We start from the raw sequence: 24,544 nt of genomic DNA, 5'->3' as shown, positions 1-24,544 counted from the left end.
AATTTGCGGTTGGCCTGTAGGAGGATGCTATGTACAGCCGGTGTGGATGTGGGAGAGGAAAGATTGAGGACTTTGATTTGGGATAGGAGTTGACGGGTGTGTTCATTGGCCGAGTCGATGTATAGGTGAAGGATTAGGCGGGTGAGGGCTATGGATTGTGCTGTTTGGAACTGGTATAAGGACTGATGGAAAGAAGGATTGCAGCCAGAGATGGGAACTTTAAGTGTGAGGCCTTTGGGAGTAATGCCAAATGTCAGACAAGCCTGAGTAAATAAAATATGGGAGCGTAATCTGGCTAGGGTGAAGGCATGTTTGCGGAGGGAATGTAAATAAAATTTGATGGGGTCGTTGTAGGGATGTTGTGAGGTTGACATGGTATTGGTAGGTGGAAAGGGTAATATGAGGTTAAAGTGAAAGTAAAGAGAGATTTATATAGGGAGAGATAAAGGTGTGAAAAAAGTCGAAAAAGTGTTGGTTGAGATGAGCTATGTTGATCATGTGCTGAACTTAGGTTGGTGAACAACAATGGGTGCAAAGGTTGGGTAGTTATGTTGTCTCCAGATCACGTTAAAGGGTGGGGAAATTCAAGAAAATTTCGAGAAATTCAAGAAAATTTCGACAAAAAAATTTTTTCGAAAAAAGTTTCGAAAAAATAATTTGCGAAAAAATAAAATTCGAAAAAATTTATCGAATAAAATCTCGAAGAATATGTGTGTAAATGTATTCAAAGGACTGGTTATGTGTTGGCAGGTTATGATAATGAGGCTAACAATTGTTTGATGAAGAAATAATAACGTGTAAACCTGTGGGAAGCTGCTAAAAAATGATCGGTTTTGTGGGAAAAACGGGAATGGAAATAAAACGAAAGTTGTTGGAAAAAAAACTGAGATGGTTGTGTAATGGGTGAAAGGAACTGAAGCTGTGAAATAGTATTCACGAGTTTACACGAAATGTTTGTAAACTTGGAACTCTGTATATATATATATATATATATATATATATATATATATATATATATATATATATATACATACAGACACAAGCAGACATATTTAAAGGCAAAGAGTTTGGGCAGAGATGTCAGTCAAGGCGGAAGTGCAGAGGCAAAGATGATGTTGAATGACAGGTGAGGTATGAGTGGCGGCAACTTGAAATTAGCGGAGATTGAGGCCTGGTGGATAACGAGAAGAGAGGATATATTGAAGGGCAAGTTCCCATCTCCGGAGTTTGGATAGGTTGGTGCTGGTGGGAAGTATTCAGCTTTCGCATCCCGCAACTACCCTCCCGACCTGGTACAGAAGCAAATAACCAGAGCCACTTCCTCATTCCTTCAAACCCAGAACCTCTCACAGAAGAACCCCAAAAGTGCCCCACTTGTGACAGGATACTTCTTGGGACAGGATCAGACTCTGAATGTGGCTCTCCAGCAGGGATACGACTTCCTAAAATCCTGCCCTGAAATGAGATCCATCCTTCATGAAATCCTCCCCACACCACCAAGAGTGTCTTTCCGCCATCCACCTAACCTTCGTAACCTCTTGGTTCATCCCTATGAAATCCCCAAACCACCTTCCCTACCCTCTGGCTCCTACCCTTGTAACCGCCCCCGGTGTAAAACCTGTCCTATGCACCCTCCCACCACCACCTACTCCAGTCCTGTAACCTGGAAGGTGTACACGATCAAAGGCAGAGCCACATGTGAAAGCACCCACGTGATTTACCAACTGACCTGCCTACACTGTGATGCTTTCTATGTGGGAATGATCAGCAACAAACTGTCCATTCACATGAATGGACACAGGCAGACAGTGTTTGTTGGTAATGATGATCACCCTGTGGCTAAACATGCCTTGGTGCACGGGCCAGCACATCTTGGCACAGTGTTACACTGTCCGGGTTATCTGGATACTTCACACCAACACCAACCTATCCAAACTCCGGAGATGGGAACTTGCCCTTCAATATATCCTCTCTTCTCGTTATCCACCAGGCCTCAATCTCCGCTAATTTCAAGTTGCTGCCACTCATACCTCACCTGTCATTCAACATCATCTTTGCCTCTGCACTTCCGCCTTGACTGACATCTCTGCCCAAACTCTTTGCCTTTAAATATGTCTGCTTGTGTCTTGAGATATATATATATATATATATATATATATATATATATATATATATGTGTGTGTGTGTGTGTGTGTGTGTGTGTGTGTGTGTGTGTGTGTGTGTGTGTGTGTGTGTGTTATTTTATTGTGCCTGTCTACCGGCACTTTCCCGCTTGGTAAGTCTTGGATTCATTGTTTTTAATATATTTTTCCCCATGTGGAAGTTTCTTTCTATTTTAAGGACATATATGATTATGATTCTAAGCGAGTCAGTCTAAACAGAGATATTACACTTTGCATATAAATATTTGACTGAGAAAATGTAATATAAAAAGTTATTTTTCATATTAAAAACAGTTAAAATAAAAGCAAATTAGTGTATTTGTATACCAACATCACAACTCAATGTTCATTTTCTCACTAAATTCATTACAACCATTGCTACCATGGTTTGAATCTCCAGCTTTTTCTTCTTGAAGACTTGTGTAAAATATGTGATATTGTTCCTTGATATGCTTATGTGGCAAAGATCCAAGGGGTCTTTCGTTTTCTCCTCATGGAGTGCTAGTGCTCCATGGTACTTTGGTTCCACAAAGATTGTATCAGAATTTTGAGATTTTCTTGAATTTGCAAACATTTTAATTGTTGATCATGGAAATGTTTGAAAAAGATGTGATTAAAACCAATTTGTGATACTGAAGCTGCATCCCCTTAAGCGAACGTACTTAACTTCCTCCCTTGTCAGTTTTTGTATTTTTCAACCCTTCCTTCTGCATAGCACTGAAATCCAGAAGTCCTTCTATTCCATTTCAATGACTTCATACTGCCTTTGTTTTGAAGCAGTCTGAACAACAAAGATTTTTTTCAGCACTCTCTGTACTGGCATGGGCTGTATCACACTCCATCAAAGAGTGGCAAGGCTTAGGGAAGCATTGCTGTATCATGGGAGTGTTCAGAGTTTATATAATGTGAAGAAAATGGTGCTCATATTACCATTTTGATTTTGTCCTCTGCAGGTGTCGATAACAAAATAACTGGATGGCCATTTACAATCTTTTGAGTTCTTGAAATATACACGATGCTACTGGCTAGTTTTTCTGGTAATTGTTATGTGTTAAGTTGCACTGCAGTTCTCCTTTTCTTTGGCCTCAGAGTAGTAGTAGTAGTAGTAGTAGTAGTTGTTGTTGTTGTTGTTGTTGTTGTTGTTGGTGGTGGTGGTGGTGGTGGTGGTGGTGAATAATCTGTGTTTCATTTTGGTATGTTATCATCTGATGAACCTGAACCAAACACTTTGAATTCATAATACACTTCTTCACTTTCCTCCTACAGTCTTTCCATATCAAAATTGTTTTGTATTATAGACGAGGTTTGACCATTCCTTTCTTCTGTAATTTTTAAAATAAATAAAAAATGAATAGAAACCAAGTCAATAATATTAACAGTCTATACCTCCATGAATGACCATCTCCTAGATAAAAACAATATTAACTTGACTTACCTTTATTGAATTTTGAATTCCTTTCATTGTGGTAATTTTAATTCATCGCTAGATCAACCAGTTTCCTTCTTCTTTAAGTAATTTTAAATCAAACAGAGAGTGTATACTGGCATTAACCTCTGCACAGTGAATCCTTCAAGAAAATAAACAAAATATGGCATGACAATGAAAGCAATATGGCCGCATTGACAATGCTTACAAAGGACAGCCATCGGTTTGTCTAGCATTTCTCCTCTTGTTGATACCACAGGAGAAGTGAAATTGCTTGAAACTTAGTACAGAAACTGTCCCGAGAACTGACGGACGAACGAATGATTCTGCAGTGAGATGTGATGCGACATTTCCCATTTAATGTCACAAGGCTTGTTGTTACCTGCTACAAACATGTACTACTCTTTCAATCGATTGGTTGGCTTGGGGGAGGGGACCAAACAGCGAGGTCATTGGTCCCATCAGATTAGGGAAGGAAGTGGGCTGTGCCCTTTCAAAGGAACCATACCACAATTTTCCTGCAGCAATTTAGGAAAATCACAGAAAACCTAAATCTGGATGGCCGGACACAGGTTTGAACCATCGTCCTTCTGAATGGGAGTCCAGTATGCTAACCATTGTGTCATCTCACTCAGTTTCTCTTTCAGTACACAAAAAAATAGTGCACAAGTGCAAGAAAAAGATGATAGGCAAAACAGGCAGATAATGGTCTCTGCTGGGGTTTAAACATGTTTCCAAATTTTGTGCATAAAGTAAGCAGTTAGAAGAACATAAGTGACAATATGTCTTGCGGATCCCAATACTGAGAGGAACTTATTTGAGACAGTAAAGCATAAGTGTCAATATTACTGTCTGTCTGTCTGTAAAATAAACTCGCAACTTGGGGGTATGCAGAGAGAGAGAGAGAGAGAGAGAGAGAGAGAGAGAGAGAGAGAGAGAGAGAGAGAGATATGCATCATTTAGCTGATTACCATGGAACTAAGTTTAAAAAGTTGAAAATCACATTTGGAGATACATTCCTCTGTGTCTCACAAGTCAACATGCTGCATCTTTCCTACCAAGAAAGCCTCAATCCACCCACAAGTTCCACCTGATATCCCATTATGCTGTACTTTCAATAATAAGCATAGGTTTATTACTGGGTCAAATGTTTCTTGGGTGTCAAGAAATACTGTATTTAACTGATAGCCTTGTTCCATAGCTTTCAGGATTTCATTTGAAGAAAGTGTGAGTAGGGTCTTGCATGAGTAGTGTTCTCAGAATCCATGCTGTTTGGCACTGAGGAGATTATTCTGTTAGAGATTACTTCATGAAATTTGGACTTCGAATATACTATAAGATTCATCAAATGAGTGTAAATATGTTGGACATTAGTTATATGGTTCTTTTTTTTTATATCCTTGTTGACAGATTCAAGCTGTGCTTTCTTCCAACTCCTGGCAACAGTTTTTTGTTTGCAGGATCTACAGTAAGTTACGGTCAAAAGAAATACTAACTTGGCCACACATTCTGTATAGAATCTGATAAGGATTCCATCAGAACTTGGAACTTTGTTCAGTTTTAAGAATTCCAGCCATTTATCACCATCACTGACATTAATATTTGTATCAATCAGTTTTGATATGGTTTCATGAAAAGGATGTATTTGTACTCACTGTAAAGAAGAATGTTTAGTTGCAGAAAGGCACAATGAAGAAACTCTTACACAGTAAGGTTTTCGATAAAGCCTTCTAAGAAAAGAACACACACACATTACATTCACACAAGCAATCACACCTCACTCACATATGACTGCCATCTGTGGCTGCACTGGCCAGAATGCAGTGGTATCACATTGAATGCAAGCAGCAATCTGGAGGGTATCAGGGAAGGAGGAGGGATAACAGGGTATGAATAGGGGTAGAGGAGTCGGCACTGCCTGGCAGAGCATGTATGGACTAGATGGTAGCTGGACAAGGCTGCCAGTTGCAGCGTTGGATGCTGTGGGAGAGGGAGGGGGGGGGGGGGGAGCCATAAAGGAGCAGAGAAGGGGAAAAGATCGGTTGGTGTATTGGCAGAGAGCAAAGTATGATGAAGGTAAGGGGATGTAAATTGTGAGGTGGTGATAGGACAGAGGGGGTGGAAACTTTTGTGAGGGGTGTGGGGGCTGTAGGGTACTGTAGGTTGAGGCTGGGATGATTGCAGGAGTGGAGGATTTGTTGTAGGAATAACTCCCTTCTGCAGGATTAAAAAAAGCTGGTGATGCATGGGAGAATTGCACTGTTCGGACTTATCCTTACAACACGTTCTCTGTTCCTGAAATCATCCCAGCCTCAGCTTATGGTAACATGCTGTCCCCGCACCCTCCACCCAACAATTTCTGTCCTGTTACATTGTCCCAGTTCACATTCCCTTTCCCTCATTGTGCTTCGCTCTCAGCCAATACACCAACCCATCTTTTCCCCTCCTCTGCTCCTATCCTATACTGCTCCATGTTCCCCTCTGCTGCCCCCCCTCCACCCCCACTTTCCCCATAGCATCCTGACAGAGTGCGTGGCAGCCTTGTCTAGTTACCATCTAGCTCCTGCACACCCTGCCAGGCAGCACTGATCCCTCTCACCTCCTCCCTCCCATCCATGCCATATTATCCCTCCGCATTCCCCCCTGTGTGTGTGTGTGTGTGTGTGTGTGTGTGTGTGTGTGTGTATTTTCGATGAAGGACTTGGCCAAAAGCTTCCATTGTCTGCGTGTCTGCACCTCAACATGTTATCCTTATGGTGAATAGCAATCTATCAATTTTATAATATTGCTGAGAATTAAACTGGACAGTACTCCTGGATCCTCCTATACATTTCAGTAAGAAGTTCACCATTTTTATTTTTGCTTTGCTATTCTCAGTTTCAGTCTCTGTGTAATCCCTGAGTGCCTGGACACTAACTCAAGTGCCAATAACAGTCTTTAAATCTGACCAGAATTTTTGTGTGTGTTGTAGATATCTTTTGATAAGATTCTGCTGTGATAGTCACTGAACGTGTCATGCCCTGCCCATTTGAAAGCCAAACACATCTCATTTAACATTTCTCTATAGTCCTACGCCTTGTTTTATGCACATTACACGTCTTCTTGTTTCCCTAGATGTTTCTTTGAAACTACTGTATACAATGGATTCCCTTCTGTCATAAACTGTATTAATGTGTACATATCTAGTGAGTACTTGGTCAACAATTATTATGAACTTCAGGTACAGCTCATCTTTGTGCTCCTGCCCAGAGCTAAATGCTTCATGTTCCTGGTTGTAGCATGACACTGTTGCTTCTTTATCTACACTCCTGAAAATTGAAATAAGAACACCGTGAATTCATTGTCCCAGGAAGGGGAAACTTTATTGACACATTCCTGGGGTCAGATACATCACATGATCACACTGACAGAACCACAGGCACATGGACACAGGCAACAGAGCATGCACAATGTCGGCACTAGTACAGTGTATATCCACTTTTCGCAGCAATGCAGGCTGCTATTCTCCCATGGAGACGATCGTAGAGATGCTGGATGTAGTCCTGTGGAACGGCTTGCCATGCCATTTCCACCTGGCACCTCAGTTGGACCAGCTTTCGTGCTGGACGCGACAGACCGCGTGAGACGACGCTTCATCCAGTCCCAAACATGCTCAATGGGGGACAGATACGGAGGTCTTGCTGGCCAGGGTAGTTGACTTACACTTTCTAGAGCACGTTGGGTGGCACGGGATACATGCGGACGTGCATTGTCCTGTTGGAACAGCAAGTTCCCTTGACGGTCTAGGAATGGTAGAACGATGGGTTCGATGACGGTTTGGATGTACCGTGCAATATTCAGTGTCCCCTCGACGATCACCAGAGGTGTACGGCCAGTGTAGTCGCTCCCCACACCATGATGCCGGGTGTTGGCCCTGTGTGCCTCGGTCGTATCCAGTCCTGATTGTGGCACTCACCTGCACGGCGCCAAACACGCATACGACCATCATTGGCACCAAGGCAGAAGCGACTCTCATCGCTGAAGACGACACGTCTCCATTCGTCCCTCCATTCACGCCTGTCGCGACACCACTGGAGGCGGGCTGCATGATGTTGGGGCGTGAGAGGAAGACGGCCTAACGGTGTGCGGGACCGTAGCCCAGCTTCATGGAGACGGTTGCGAATGGTCCTCGCCGATACCCCTGGAGCAACAGTGTCCCTAATTTGCTGGGAAGTGGCGGTGCGATCCCCTACGGCACTGCGTAGGATCCTACGGTCTTGGCGTGCATCCGTGTGTCGCTGCGGTCCGGTCCCAGGTCGACGGGCACGTACACCTTCCGCGACCACTGGCGACAACATCGATGTACTGTGGAGACCTCACGTCCCACGTGTTGAGCAATTCGGCGGTACGTCCACCCGGCCTCCCGCATGCCCACTATATGCCCTCGCTCAAAGTCCGTCAACTGCACATATGGTTCACGTCCACGCTGTCGCGGCATGCTACCAGTGTTAAAGACTGCGATGGAGCTCCGTATGCCACGGCAAACTGGCTGACACTGACGGCGGCGGTGCACAAATGCTGCGCAGCTAGCGCCATTTGACGGCCAACACCGCTGTTCCTGGTGTGTCCGCTGTGCCGTGCGTGTGATAATTGCTTGTACAGCCCTCTTGCAGTGTCCGGAGCAAGTATGGTGGGTCTGACACACCAGTGTCAATGTGTTCTTTTTTCCATTTCCAGGAGTGTAGTTTAATGAATATTTAAATCTTTCTACGTGTTTTACTTGAGCATTTTACTTTGGTAATCATTATTGCGACAATCACCTTATGGTCACTGATACCAGTTTCCGTCTGTAAATCAATAATAATAATAATAATAATAATAATAATAATAATACAATACTCTCCTATTCCCTGTGTTAAGTATTTGCCACAGAAGGTATGTAGTATTCCTGAGGGTATTTTTGGTCCATTGTTACAACTACAAGAAAATGCATGTTTTTTTTTCCACCAGACACGTTTTGCCTTATTGAGGTAAAGCATCATCAGTGGTCTGTAATGAAAGATATTTACAATTTAATTTGTTTTTAAGGTAAAAAATAGTTCATTTTATGCAAATTTGATATAAAATATGGAGTAAAATGAACAGCAAAATGTGCAATATGTTGGACTGTAAAAGAACCAGTAAAAATTAGCTGTAAAGAGAACCAATAAAAACTAACAATGAAGTGAACAGCAAGAGGAACAGCTGAATGAATATTAAAATCAGCAATACAAAATGAACATTAAAAATACAATCAAAAGAACAATAAATTTATATTATTAAGTTGGTGCATAAATTCGCAGCCTTTTTTTTTTTGCATGTTGGTGTTCCGCTTGCAATGGGTTTATTTATTTATTCTCATTTTATATTTGTAGTTCACTGTTCCTGTTTGAGTTTACATGTTGTCATTTGGAGGTGTTAGTGGAGATGCTAAAAAATGAAATGCCAGTTGGGAGAAATTTATACATTTCAATCAATTGGGAGAAATTTGTACATTTCCATCAAATTCTTGTGTTTGAGTTCAATAAAGGGGTGACAGCAGTGGAGGTATCCAGAAAGATATGCCCTCTGTATGGAGTAATGCGAGTGGAAAGATCTGCATACATCCACAAAAGATTGTTTGCACCTGGTGCAGAATGGTGTATGCAACAAATTGCATCCCTGAGGTGTAACCATTACTGCTAGCATTTATTGTCAACAACTAATGTTTCGCAGACACAATAATCCAAGAGCAATGACCAGGAAGACTGCGTGAACTGATACTACTCCACAATAATGCCCACCTGCATTCTGCTAGACTGACAAAAAAAAACCACACTATATGGAATTTGGGTTGGGAAATCATTCCAAACCCATGTTATTCACGTGAACACCTTTTCCGCTCTCTGTTGAAAAACCTTCAAGGAACTTCCTTTCGGCCGAAAATGTGCTCCGAATATGGCTTGATGAGTTCTTTGCCTCAAAACCACATGATTTCTATAGTCATGGAATTGAAAAGTTACCCCAGCAGTGGCAGACTGTTGTAAATAACGAAGGAGAATATATTATTAATGATTAAAGGACTCTGTTATATGTATCTGTTGTCTTTATTAAACTTATCAAAAAACACTAAGGTCTTGTGAACCAACATAGTAAAAAGTTGACTGTGAACTAAAGAACATGGACAACAAGCATAACCTGTAGAAATTAATGTCAAACCATCCAGCCTCCTTCAGTTCTTGTACATCGACGTTTGGTCCCGGGTACACCTTGGTGGTGTAATCACTCACAATTTGATCCATTGTTTGGTGCAGTGTGTGACACGATCACAAGAATAATTCTTCTTTGTATGAAAGGACAATTCTTTTCTACCTAAAGAGCTAGCTTGTGTGCTCACATGTTAATTTTGAATTCAGTTTTTTCCATATCATTATAACCGGTAGAGATTTATTGACTTAATTATTTCTTTCTACAAACTGAATAATGATACGTAATTAGAACAGAATATTCCCGTAAGAGCCAGAAAAATATTTATTTGGATTTTTACTGTTGTCATATGAGATATAAGATTTTTGTGTTTCAGGAATGATGAATTACATATTTCTATTTACTGCTGTACTGTTGACATCCCTGGATGCAGCGGTTTCACAGTATGACTCTGTAAGTGAGAGCTACAGGTTGTAAAATATATATTTGTGTCTGTAAGTCTAAAAATTTGAATTCATGCTAACAGTGTGTATTTGACATTCAACAGGGTGTAGAGAATGAACTGTCAGATACACAGGCAGAGAAAGAACAGTACGGTGATTATACAGAACTTGGGAACCATCATACTTCCCCTGAAAGAGGATCACCATGGCGACATTCTCCCTACCCACAGAAAATACTTGATTCACAGCTGCAAGGATCAGAGTCTCAGAACACCTTGGCACACTCATCACTGAGTGATTCTTCAACAGCAAAAAGTCGTGAGTAACTAGTAAATAACTGCATTTTGAAGTTGTTAGAAGGGTGCATGCATAATTCATAAATATTGATTACTTGTGCTCACATGCTCCAAAATAACTGTTGTATGAAGAATTTTCTGGAATGCAACACTCCTTTAAGGGCAAGAAAGTGGGCTTGAATTGAAAAACACAATAAATCAAGAAAGAAAAGATGAATCGATTATAATGATAAACCTGGAATATTAAAAAGTGATTTTTATTTTGAAAATTTTTTTTTTTTTTTCCTCATTATAGACCCCATTAAGTGCACTTAGCTCATTTTTTCTACCTTTACTCTTGTTTGCTAATGACTACATCAAACACCCTAAAACTAACTATAATTAAACTATTAACTAAAGGAAGACTCTTGGTTCAACAGCTTGCGTGAGCAGCAGATTCACAGTAAGTTGCAGGCAGAGTAAAACTTTGGACCAATGTTCACTTGTTTCAGTTCAGTACTAACCTTAGACCAGAATACACTAGTATCATTGTCACCATTCTGCGTTATCTTTGCTGCGCTGAGTATTGTTGTGTGTGTTTTTAACTGCACATGCTGCATGTTCATACACAAAAGCAGATGATATGCTAAGCCCAGTGCTCACTGCTAACAAAGTCAGACTACATTGCCAGTTAAGGAAAGCTGTCACTGTTAGTCTGGTATATTCCATTCATTTCAGTTCAGCTAGCCCCCACAGCCATTGTGCTGAGTGTGTTCAAGGAGTTTGCAAATAATATTCATCGTACAGTGCAGGCTTTCATGGCGGCACTTGTGCCCTTGGTGATTTTTATTTTATGGCTATGGTCCAATGTTTTGTGTCACATCTAGAGGGTAGTGACATTAAGCTCTAAAACAGTAAAGAAATGTGTTAAAATTCTGAACAAACTGTTCATTATCATTAATGAAGACAAACACTTAACTTGTGTAGTAGATGTGGCCAGTACGTGGCACGGTACAGCAGTGAGTGTAAATCCACCTTTAACACAAAACTCAGTGTCTACTTCTATAACTATGTACATGCTCCACAAGCCACCTTCCGGGGTGCACGGTGGGATGTACCCTGTAGAATTGCCACTCATTTCCTTTCCTGATCCATTCACAAATAGTGTGGGAAAAACTGCTGTCTGTATTCCTCTTTATGAGCCCTAATTTCTCATATTTTATCTTCATGGTCCTTAGGTGAAATATATTTTGGCGGTGATAGAATTATTTTGCAGTCAGCTTCAAATGCCAATTCTCTAAATTTTCTCAATAGTGTTCCTCAAAAAGAATGTGGTCTTCCCTCTGGGGATTCCCATTTGAGTTCCCGAAGCATCACTGTAACAGATGCGTGTTGTTCGAAGCTACCGATAACAAACCGAGCAGCCCACCTGTGAATCGCTTTGATGTCTTCCTTTAATCCGACCTGATATGGATCCCAAACACTTGAGCAGTACTCAGGAACAGGTTGCACTAGTGTTGTATATGTTTTCTCCTTTACAGATGAACCACTCTTCCCCAAAATTCTCCCAGTAAACCTAGTTGACCGTTGACCTCTTTCTTATCTACCGTTCCCAACGGTGCTCATGGCTCTTTTGTAAGTTTGTAACTCCCACAGGGCCACAAGCTGTTGCAGTCCTGTCTTCCTTCCCAGGCTGCATTTCCTCCCCCTTGCCCCTACTTCCCCATCCTTGCTCCTCACTCCTACACCACTGCTCTGCCCCCTCCTCCCCCTCTCTTGGTTTTTTTACTTATGTTGACCTTTCTATCTACCTGGTTTTCTGTAGTCCTTATGGATTTGGTTCTCATTGCTTTCCCTTTCATCCTTTTTGGTCCCTCTTTGAGGTTTGACCTTCTTAATTTTCTATCTATAGTGTGAGTGATTTGAAGAACAACTCCCTCCCTAGTGTCGACCATAGCATGGATTTCTCTCCCCATTCCTTCCTCTCTGTCTCCCCCGCTTTAGCTACCTTCTGTCTTGCTAGGTCACCAGCATGTGTAGCCAGTACATGTGGTGGGGCTGTTATGTACCCATCTGGGTGGGGCCCCTGGCAACACAGAGATCACACTTCTGATACTTGAGCTATTGCCACCCCATATATGCCTAGGAGGGTTGCTTGTCATTCTGAAGCATAGGAATTCCTGGCAATGGCTGCCATGCCAGATGGCCCTTGCTGTGGCTGGATAGCACCCATTGGGAGAGCCCTTGATGGGAGTGGGTGGTATCAGGGCAGATGCTTTGCACTTGAAGCACATCAAGCTCCAAAAATCCGGCCGCCTCTTTGAGTGGTAACAGATCATTGAATGTGTCTTATTATTCTCCTACAGCCTTCCCTTCCCTGGTTACATGCTGGAAGGACTGTCAGGCTCACCATGTTGGGGTGAAACACTTTCCCCTGTACTAGGATGGACAAGGACAAATTTACTACCACAAAGCTACAGTTTTTTTGTGGAAAATATGTAAGACACATTTGGTGTAGTGGAGTCTATCAGTAAGATGTGGTCAGGATCCCTGGTGATCAGCTCCATCCCCCCCCCCCCCCTCCCCCAAGTTGCAGCTCTTTGTGCTTGGTGATGTCTTGGTGTCTATTACACATCACCTGTCTCTGAATATGGTCCAGTGTCATGTTTCATAGGCAACTCATCCTTCAGACTGATGAGGAACTCTAGGCTAATCTGGAACGATGTGGTGTCCATTTTGTTTGACGTGTGCAGAAAGGTGATAAGGACAACTGCATTGATACTGGCACCTTCATTCGGTTTTCGAGGGAGGTCTGGGTTATGTCTTATTAGTGTGACATGAAGCCATACATCCCACTGTCAATAAGGCTTTCAATGCTTGTGTTTTGGGCACGTGTCTTCCCGATATACGGGGGGACTCTCTGTGTGGTGTCTGTGGACAATGATTCCATGAGGGGAGCCTCTGTGTACCGCCACTTGTGTGTGAAAATCGTCATGAGCGTCACTCTACACAGTCACCAGGTTGGCCAGCTTGCAAGAACTAACGGAAGATATAAGAGTATCAGTAAGCGGATTGTCTATCTTACATTGAGGCTCATCAAAAATATGACCAGCTCCACCCTGTGTCGATGACTTCAACTTTTGCCATACACCGGTCCAATCCTCCTCTCCTCTCCCGCAGTTCCCACTCTCTTCCCGTCAGGTGCTACTCCCACTTCCCAGCCAAAGAAGTGCCCCCCCCCCCCCCCCTCCCCTCACTTTTTCATTGCCCACCTGTAGCCCCAGGGTTGCCCGCTCTCTTTCGGTTCCAGATCTTGCAGCCTATTCTCTCTGTGTGGCACCCCTGCAAGTGCCTCACCACTCTTTGGGTGATTTCAGGCTTGGCTACCACGGTTGCCCAGCCTTTTCAGCACGTTTCCCATATCTATCCTCCTGCTATTCTTTTTCCCTTCCCATAGTGAACATGGGTGTGATATTAGGGGAATTTGCGAGGTGTGGAATCCCTCCCTCAGTTGGTAGGAGCACACCATTGGAGATTTTGGCAATCATAAGGAATCTTCTCAAAATGAGCCAATCACCATCTCAGTCTACACCTACTAAACATAAACAGAATGAGGCTAAAGATTCAAATAATCTCTCAGCTACACTTCGGTTCCTCATGGTGTCACTTACTAAAGGAGGTCAGTCCTTTGCTACGGTTAATCAGTTCATTATTCAGAAAAGTGTTGATGAAATTGTAGGCCCTGTGAAATCTTGCTGTTGTTTACATAATGGAATTTTGCTTTTGGAGACCAGTTGTGATTTTCAAGCCCATGTCATGAAAGGGGTTGATGCAACTTTAGTGCATCCCTGCAACCACTTTGACCTCTTGTATTTCCTTCTAGTCCACTCTGGCCTAACCCCCCCCCCCCACCCCCACCCCCCCCACCCCCACCCCCACCCCCTAAGGGAGGCATTCTATCTCATGGGGGGTCATGCTGCTCATCCGAAATGACTGCAAGCTGTTGCGGTCTGCATTTTCCTTCCTCATTTCACATTTTCTCTCCGTACTGTTTACATCCTTGTATCATTTATTGTCACCAGGATAGACTTCCTCCATCTTATTGGGGAACTCCGTCGCTCCTTTGTGTTGCTTCGTGACTTTAATGCACAGCATCCCCTTTGGAGTTCTTCAAGAGCCTGTCAGACAGGTGCCCTCTTGACTGATTTTCTCAATCAACTCAACCTCGTCTGTCTTAACACTGGAGCACCCATGTTCCTTTCAGACTCCACACATACCTATTCCCATTTGGAACAATTGGTCTCCAATTCCCAACTTGCCCATCATCTCAAGTGGCCCTTTCTCTCTGACACTACTCGAGCGACCATTTCCCATGTTCTACCCGTTTGCTGACTCCTCCCATGCCTACCTGAAACCCAAGTTGCAGCTTTCTAAGGTTGAGTGGAGGCTTTCTTCGTCACTGGCAACCTTCAATGAACAACATTTCCTCAATTGTGATGACCAGATAGAGTACATCATGAACTTTATCCTTACTGCCGCAGAATGTTCTATACTTCACATTTCATCATTACCATGCCTTGTACCAATCCCTTGGTGGTCTGAGGTATGCCATGATGTGATTTGCACTCGGAAGCACCATGGCAAACTGTACTTGTTATAAATAGTTGTGTGTGCAGTGTTGTTGCATTATTCGCAATATCAAAAACACTAGCTGGATGTCATTTACTAGTTCTTTTTACGGTTTCACTCCTGCTTCTCTTGTATGGGGCAACCTCCGTCGGTTCTGTGGAACCAAGGTCAGTTCCCAGATTTCCGACCTGACCAGGTGATGTCATTGTGGATCCTACACCTATCTCCAGTACCTTGGTTTGCTATTTTTTGGAGGTTTCAAGCTACACCCACTATCACCCCACCTTCTTCCCTCAGAAATGAGTGGAGCAGGCTACTCTCAGAATTGTGATCGTTACAGTGCCGCCTTCACTGTGAGGGAGCTGAGATCATGGTCTTTCATCCTGATGTTACGCTCCAGGGCCAAACAATGTTCACATTCAGATGTTGCAGCACCTTTCTCTTGCAGACAAGCACTTTCTCCTTCGTACAAACAATCACATGTATGCAGATGGAAAGTTTCCCAGATGCCAATGTGACTCTGTCACACCCATACTGGTAAGGACAAACACCTTCCTTCTAATAACCACCCTATTTCCCTCACCAGCTGTGTTTGCGAGGTGATGGAATATATGATTTGTGGCTGGTTGGTATGGTGGCTCAAATCTCACAATCTACTAACCAATGTAAAATGTGAATTTCGAGTGTGCCATTCAGCAATTGACCTTCTTGTTACTTTGTCAATCCATGTCGTGAACAGTTTTCTGTGGGAATACCAGACTTTTTTTTTTTTTTACCTGGTCCCACGCTGTACCCAGTTTCTCTTATGTACTAACCGAGCGAGGTGGCGCAGTGGTTAGCACACTGGACTCGCATTCGAGAGGACGGCGGTTCAATCCCGTCTCCGGCCATCCTGATTTAGGTTTTCCGTGATTTTCCTAAATCGCTTCAGGCAAATGCTGGGATGATTCCTTTGAAAGGGGACAGCCGATTTCCTTCCCCATCCTTCCCTCACCCGAGCTTGCGCTCTGTCTCTAATGACCTCGTTGTCGACGGGACGTTAAACACTAATCTCCTCCTCCTCCTCCTCCTCCTCTTATGTACTATGTGTTCTAAGCGGTACTTCCTGGGGAATGGATTGGACCACCCTCCTCTGTTTTACTGGTCCCTTGTCCATTCGAAACTAGGCTATGGGTGTTTTGTTTGTTCATCTGCACGCACACCCATCTTATGCTGTCTTAATAAAATCTGTTTGGCCCGGTTGAGAGTCTGTAAGTGGAAGCTGCCAAACTACCGCTATGATACTGGCGTGATGTTCTCCTCCATAGGTACACGTTAAGTTTGTCTGCCGTGCACAGCTACCCATCCAATGACTTTTTTCTTCATGGCTACCTTGACCACCAGTATGGGGCCCATCCATCTTCTCTGTTACCTCCTGTAGTTCGCTTTTAGCTCCTATTCCAGCTAACTTCATGCTACCTGCCACATTCCTTATGTGTTTGAACTCTTCACCAACTTTGTTTTGTGTGGTGGCCTGTGTTCATCTCGGACTTCACTCTTTTCATAAGGAAACTATTACAGATTTGATCTATCGCAGAAAGTTTCTTGACTTCGCACACAACTTAGTGACAACATCTTCGTGTACACTGATGGCTCTAAGACAGACTGTGCTGTCGAGTGTGCCTTCATCATTGGGATTGATCATATTCGGTACCAGCTTCCAGAACACTGCTCATGTTCGACATTTACAGCAGAGCTCTTCCCCTCTATCAGGCCACTCAATACATCCGGCAGCACAGGCTTTTTAATTGTGTCATATGCTCTGATTCTCTCAGCGCCCTTCAGAGCCTCTGTGTGCTGTACTCAGTCCATCCCTTAGTGCATCAGGTCCAAGAACACTTCCATTTGCTCACTGTTGAGGAAGCCACAGTGGTGTCCTTGTGGGTTCCTGGTCACATCAGTCTGACAGGAATTGAGCCTGCTGATGCTGCTGCCCCAAGACTGCAGTCCTCCTACCTTGTTCACTAGCTCTTTCATCCCTTCAGTGATCTCCGTGTTCTGTCTGTCGGCAGGTGGTGTCGCTTTGGCATCACCACTGGTCTTCTCTTCATGTGCACAAGCTCTGGGGAATTAAACTACTCCCAGCAGCAGCTTGGCCAACCTCATCTAGGTCCCCTTGCCACGAGGTCATTTTTAGCTAGGTTGTGCACTTGGCATTGTCATTTATCCATTGCTTTTTGTTAAATGATAATCCCCTGCCACTTTGTGCTCATTGTCATCAGACATTGATTGTTCACCATTTCCTGACCAAATGCCTTTTTTGAACCAATTATGTTCTCATATACAGGTTGAAGAAAAATTTGTACATTTGAACTTTACAGAGCATTTCCTTACCTATTAGCAATACAAAAATGTCACTCACAAAATTTCATCCCCCCCCCCCCCTGTGGGTTCGGGGGTACGGGGTAAGAATAGGCCCACGGTATTCCTGCCTGTTGTAAGAGGCGACTAAAAGGAGTCTCAAACGTTTTGGCCTTGTGAGATGGTCCCCTAACGGGTTTGACCTCCATCCTTCTAAATTTTCCGAACAGCGAGCCGATTGGGGAAGGGCGCCTTACAAGGAGCGATGTGTCCATCATGCATTACCATCTCTAGCCAGGTTTGTCGTCATCGCTTAGCAGTCCCGCTCACCTACCATCTCTTGGGCGTGGATTTGTTCTTGGGTGCAGTTTATTGCAGTCTGCTATGCTGTGTCGCTTTATGCGCCAATGACGATATTGGACTACATCACCTGAAATCCAGCACGGTAGCCAGTCCGTTGTGGTGGGGCCGCCATGTACCCTGTTGGTTGTAGCCCCCTGACTACACAGGGATCGCTCTGCTGATGCCAGCGCCGTTAACTCCCCACGTATGCCAAGGAGTAGATGCCTATCTCCTTGGGGCATTGGGACTCCCGGCAATGGCCATCCTGCCAGGTGGTCGTTGCTGAGGCTGGGTGGCGCCCGTGGGGAGGGCCCTTGGTCGGAGTAGGTGGCATCAGGGCGGATGACCCGCAATGAAGCGTGGTACATCATCTCTTGCTGGCGGCCAGCCGCCAGCAGTCTCTAAGCGTTCCAGGGCTCAATACAACGTAACTACATATGACCCCAAATCGTTCCCCTCCCTGGCTACACCATGGGAGGAACGAAAGACTAAGGATGCCAGCGAACCATACTCGCCCCGCTACCTGGTGTGTACGAGAGCTGATGGTGAATCCTTTACATCCATGAAGCCTCAGCTCTTCGTCGAGCACTTAGAGGACAAGTTCGGGGAGGTGGAGGGCTTGTCCAAAATGCGCTCGGGCTCGGTTTTGATCAAATCGGCGTCGTCCTCCTAGTCCCGCCGGTTACTCGATTGTAACAAGCTGGGGGATGTTCCGGTTACAATCACGCCCCATAAGAGTCTTAATATGGTCCAGGGCATAATATTCCATCGGGACCTTCTATTGCAGTCCGATGACGAGCTTCGCGCCAATTTAGAGCGGCGAGGTGTTCACATCGTCCGGCGCGTACATCGTGGTCCAAGGGATAAGCAGGTTGCCATCGGTGCCTTCATCTTGGCCTTCGAGGGTGATACTTTACCTGAGAAGGTCAAGGTGATGGTCTATTGTTGTGACGTCAAGCCGTATATCCCTCCCCCAATGCGGTGCTTTAAGTGCTGGAAGTTCGGGCATATGTCTTCCCGCTGTACTTCCAGCCTCACATGTCGAGGTTGTGGACGCCCATCACATCTCAATACTCCATGTGCTCCGCCTCCCATCTGTGTAAACTGCGGAGAGCACCACTCGCCTTGCTCGCCGGACTGCAGGATCTTCCAGAAAGAGCGCAAAATCATGGAGTATAAGACCCTGGACCGCCTGACATACACTGAGGCCAGGCAGAAGTTCGAACGCCTCCATCCTGTTCGAATGACTGCCTCTTACGCCACGGCTACTACTGTTATGGCCCCATTAGCTCTCCCTCAGACTGCCACCTCTCAGAGCCGGAACGCTACACCTGCCCCCTTGATGGTGGGGGGCACTTCACTCCCTGCTGCTCCTGCACTACCTGCCTCAGGAGCAGCAACCCCCCAACCATCGGGGACATCAGTCCCCACTTCTAAGCTGGGGAAGCCTCAAACTTCCCCGGCTCAAATAGCACGGAAAGGGTCCCTTGGGTCCCTTCCTTCCCAGGTTTCCGCCTCTGGGAAGGGTGACGTCAGCCAATGGAAGAAAAGCAGACCAGCGGCTGGTCGCAGGGCTTCCCGCTCCTCCTCCGTCCCGGAGACTGTCTCGCTGGAGCCCTCCCAGCCAATGAAACCCAAGGACCAGAGAGACAAGACGAAGAAGAAGACCTCTAAGGCCAAGGAACACGCGGTGGCATCCACCCCACTGCTCCCTACAGGCTCTGCGTCCGAGGATAAGGTGGAGATCCGGGCGTCCGCTGAGGACCTGGATCTCGCCGGACCCTCAGACACCATGGAAGCAGATTGTACTGGTCCTCCATCGGTGGCAGCAGGTGACCCAGTGACGTGATCTGCCTCCTCGGCCCCTTCACGCCTTTTTCGGACATGGACAAAGCGATACTCCAGTGGAACTGCAGCGCTTTTTTCCACCACCTTGCTGAGCTTCGCCAACTCATCAGCAGTCACCCTTTCCTCTGCATTGCCCTACAGGAAACTTGGTTTCCGGCAATGCGGACCCCTGCCCTACGTGGGTATCGGGGTTATTACAAGAACCGGGCAGCTTATGGGAGGGTATCTGGTGGAGTCTGCGTCTACATCCTTAACTCTGTTTATAGCGAATGTGTACCTCTTCACACACCTTTAGAGGCTGTCGCTGTAAGGATGTGGACACCTCAGCCTATTACTGTCTGCAGTTTGTATCTTCCGCCAGATGGTGATGTCTCGCGTCATGTGTTGGCTGCATTGATAGCACAACTGCCTCCTCCTTTTGTGTTACTGGGCGACCTTAACGCCCATAACCCCCTGTGGGGTAGCGCCGCGATTACTGGCCGGGGTAGAGATGTCGAGACTCTTCTCTCGCAGCTTGACCTCTGCCTCTTAAACACGGGAGAGCCGACACATTTCAGCGTAGTCCATGGCACATTTTCGGCCATCGACCTTTCTATCTGCAGCCCCGGACTTTCACCATCCATCCACTGGAGTGTCCATGACGACTTATGTGGTAGTGACCATTTCCCCATCTTTCTGTCACTACCACAGCGTCACTCTTCTGAACGCCCCTCCAGATGGGCTCTGAATAAGGCTGATTGGGGCTTGTTCTCCTCTCTCGCCACTATCGCACCTCCTTCCCATGACACCATTGATGCGGTGGTTCAGTCGGTCACCACCGGCATCGTTTCTGCGGCGGCATCTGCGATTCCCTGTTCATCCGGGTCCCCTCGGCGGAGGACTGTGCCTTGGTGGGCGCCCGAGATCGCAGAGGCGATTAGAGATCGCCGGCGGGCTCTTCAACGCCATAAGCGGCACCCGTCCTTGGAGAACCTCATCGTTTTTAAACAGCTCCGTGCCCGTGCCCGACGCCTTATTCGCCAACGGAAGCAGGAGTGCTGGGAACGGTATGTTTCCACCATTGGCGTCCGTACCTCTGCATCGCAGGTTTGGGCTAAGATTAGGCGACTCCATGGCTATTGGCCGCCTGTCTCTGTCCCTGGGCTTTCGCTGAATGGAGTGGTGTGTCCTGACTCCGACATGATTGCGGACCGGTTAGCAGCGCATTTTGCTCAGTGTTCCGCATCTACGAATTACCCACTGGCCTTCCGCTCTCGGAAAGAGCGGTTGGAAAGTTGGAGGCTTTCCTTTCACACGCGCCACGCGGAGTCGTACAATGCTCCTTTCAGCGACTGGGAATTCCAGAGTGCACTATCTGCTTGCCCTGATACGACTCCTGGGCCAGACCGCATCCACAGCCAGATGCTGAAACATCTCTCTGTGCATTGCCAGCGACGCCTCCTAGATGTTTTCAACCGCATCTGGGTTGAGGGTGTGTTCCCGTCTCAATGGCGGAAAAGCATCGTCCTCCCCGTGTTGAAACCTGGCAAGAACCCGCTGGAGGTGGACAGCTACCGCCCCATAAGCCTCACCAACGTTCTTTGCAAGTTGCTAGAACGTATGGTGAGCCGGAAGTTGAGTTGGCTCCTCGAGTCTCGAGGCCTTTTGGCTCCGTCTCAGGGTGGGTTCCGTAAAGGCCGCTCTGCCGTCGATAATCTGGTCTCCCTAGAGTCTGCCGTCCGTACAGCCTTTGCACGCCGCCAACATCTGGTTGCCGTCTTCTTCGACATGCAGAAGGCGTACGATACGACTTGGCGATATCACATCCTGGCCACACTTCATGGGTGGGGTCTTAGGGGCCCGCTCCCGATTTTTATTCAGAATTTTCTGTCGTCTCGTTCCTTCCGCGTGCAAGTTGCTGCGTCCCATAGGAGAACGGGGTCCCACAGGGGTCTGTCCTCAGTGTCTCCCTGTTTTTAATTGCGATCAATGGGCTCGCTGAGGCGGTGGGATCGTCCGTCGCAGCTTCATTGTATGCAGACGACTTCTGCCTCTACTACAGCTCCGCTGGCATTGCAGTTGCTGAGCGCCAGCTGCAGGGCGCTATCCACAAGGCGCAGTCGTGGGCTGTAGCGCACGGCTTCCAGTTTTCGGCCGCTAAGACCTGCGTTATGCATTTCTGCCGGCGTCGCACGGTTCACCCTGAGCCACGCCTTTACCTTGACGGTGAACCTCTTGCTGTGGTAGAGACGCATCGGTTCTTGGGACTGGTATTTGATGCCCGGTTGACTTGGCTGCTTCATATTAGGCAGCTTAAACAAACATGCTGGCGGCATTTAAACGCTCTCCATTGCCTTAGCCACACCGGATGGGGTGCCGATCGGTCCAACTTTCTCCGGCTGTATCAAGTGCTGATCCAGTTCCGCCTTGATTATGGGTGTGTGGCTTATGGTTCGGCATCGCCATCAGCATTGCAGTTGCTGGATCCCATCCATCACTGCGGGATCCGACTCGCCACAGGAGCATTTCGGACAAGCCCTGTTGACAGCTTACTTGTCGAGGCTGGTGTTCCTCCATTGCGGATCCGGCGCGACCGACTTCTGGCCGCTTATGCTGCCCACGTTTGTAGCTTGCCAGGGCATCCCAACTACCTGTTCCCGCACTCGATCGTCCATCTTCCAGACAGGCGCCCCCGGTCAGGGTGTACGATCGCGGTTCGCATCCGGGCTCTACTGTGTGGGATTGAGTTTTTTTCCTCTCCCGCCTATTTTCCGGGCCAATCTCCGTCTGCCCCCTTGGTGTGTGCGCCGACCATGCATTCGGCTGGATTTGGCACAGGGTCCGAAAGACTCGGTCCCTCCTCCGGCCCTCCGCCGCCGCTTTGTTTCTCTCCTTGCCGAGTTTCCCGGATCTGCCGTGGCCTATACCGACGGTTCGATGGTCTCTGGTCGCACTGGTTACGCTCTTACTCTAGAGGATCATTGTGAGTAACGGTCGCTGGCACCCGGGAACAGTGTATACACTGCCGAGTTGGTTGCCATCTATCGCACCCTAGAGTATATCCGCTCCCGCTCAGGTGAGTCCTTTGTCATCTGTAGTGACTCCCTGAGTGGTTTACGAGCTCTTGACCAGTGCTTTCCTCGTTCCCGTCTGGTGATGGCCATCCACGAGTCGCTCCATGCTCTTGCCCGTTGCGGCCGCTCCGTGGTCTTTGTTTGGACCCCAGGTCATGTCGGCATCCCGGGCAATGAGCGGGTTAACACGCTGGCTAAACAGGCAGTGAGTTCACCGGCTCTGGAACTCGGCCTTATGGAGTGTGATCTCCTGTCGCTTTTGCGCCAGAAAGTGCTTGGTGCCTGGGGTGACGAGTGGCGCACCCTGCCCACGCCCAACAAACTTTGGGCGGTGAAGGAGACGACCGGTGTGTGGCGCTCCTCCATGCGGGACTCTCGGAGGGACTCTGTCGTCCTCTGCCGGCTGCGCGTTGGCCACACGTGGCTGACGCACGGCCATTTGTTGCACCGGGAGGACCCACCGCTATGTCGCTGCAGGGCAGCTCTGACGGTGGTCCACATTTTGGTGGACTGCCCGCTTTTAACAGGACTCAGGCAGACGTTTGCGCTGCCTGATACCCTCCCTGCCCTTTTATGTGATGACATTGCTATGGCGGACCTCGTGTTGAGTTTTATTCGGGCAGGGGGTTTTTATCGTATGATTTGAGTGTTTGTCCTTTTATTTCCTGTATTGACTTGGGCCTTTGGCCTGTGGTTTTAAACTGTGGGTTTTAATGTCATTTGGTGGTTGGCTTTTCCTTATTTTCATGGTCGGCCAACCACCTTCACACTCGGTGTGATTTTAGTTCCGTTTGTCTGGTCTTTGTCTGTTTTTCTTGTATTGTGTCGTCCCTTGTCTCAGTTCTCCGTTTTTAACGACTGACAGTTTTTATTTCGTGTGATTTTATCTTGGAACAAGGGACCGATGACCTTAGCAGTCTGGTCCCTTCAATCCCACACCCAACCAACCAACCAAAATTTCATCCTGTGTTATTTCTGGCAATAAATCGACGATAAAGATTGGCAATCTGGCAACACTGTAATCACATGTACGGTAACTACCTCTTTCAGCATATAGGAGTAGTGCTGTGAAGTTAGTGTAGTGGACAGCATTTTGGGTTGGCATGCAGGAGATCGAGGGTCAATTCTGAGTCAAGGTGAATGTGTTTATTTGCTAAATGTAATCTGCATGGTAAGGTATCGGGACTCATAATTATCATACAGTTGTTACAGTAGGTCTTCTACAAAACATTTATGCTTTCATATTTTGAGCACAGAAATGGAAGTACAATTGTTTTCATTGATCAGCTTTTAAAGAAGCCTTTGCATGTTGTGGATGTGAGTTGTTTCACACCACTGCATCTACTATACAGGTATTCCAGTGGTCTCATTGATTAGTACCAACTACTATTCTTGCCAAGTACAGGTCCATTTTATTTGTGATGACCTTATGTCATCAGTAAGGCCATCAATATGCTTTGCAAATGATTTCCAGACATATACTGTGTAAATATCAGAAACATGAGGCTTATGAAATGGTGTATACTACAGTACAACATAACAGAATGAAACTGGCAAATAAAAACACATAAGCGCCGATCCAGAATCGAACCCTTGACTTCCTGCATGCTAACCCAAAACACTATCCACTGCACCAGCTGCACAGAACCTCTGCTATATGCTGACAGAGGTACCTACCATATGTGTGATTATAGTATTGCCAGATTGCCAATCTTTAATGTCCATTTACTGCCAGAAATATGCACAAGACAAAATGTTGTGACAGACTTTTGCCAGAATGTGAGGGACAGCACTGCGAAGTCAGAGTGCACAAATTTTTATT

The 24,544-nt window shown here is 46.1% G+C and overlaps 1 protein-coding gene across 5 annotated transcripts in view; it reads left to right on the top strand.

Annotated features, from left to right (window-relative positions):
• The window catches only part of LOC126272765 (peptidyl-alpha-hydroxyglycine alpha-amidating lyase 1), an 89,782-nt gene that overhangs the window by 8,699 nt on the left and 56,539 nt on the right, over positions 1–24,544 (top strand). For all 5 annotated transcript variants that reach the window (XM_049975892.1, XM_049975893.1, XM_049975889.1 and 2 more), the window contains exons 2-3: positions 10,169–10,245; positions 10,340–10,553. In XM_049975892.1, coding sequence (XP_049831849.1) covers positions 10,171–10,245; positions 10,340–10,553 — 289 coding nt within the window. In that variant the 5' untranslated portion in view covers positions 10,169–10,170. The remainder of the gene's footprint in view (positions 1–10,168; positions 10,246–10,339; positions 10,554–24,544) is intronic.

The sequence above is a fragment of the Schistocerca gregaria genome, chromosome 5 (assembly GCF_023897955.1).
Source record: "Schistocerca gregaria isolate iqSchGreg1 chromosome 5, iqSchGreg1.2, whole genome shotgun sequence".
Classification (NCBI taxonomy): Eukaryota; Metazoa; Arthropoda; class Insecta; order Orthoptera; family Acrididae; genus Schistocerca; species Schistocerca gregaria.
The sequence above is the reverse complement of the archived record's forward strand: the minus strand, read 5'-3'. Positions and strand labels throughout refer to the sequence as shown.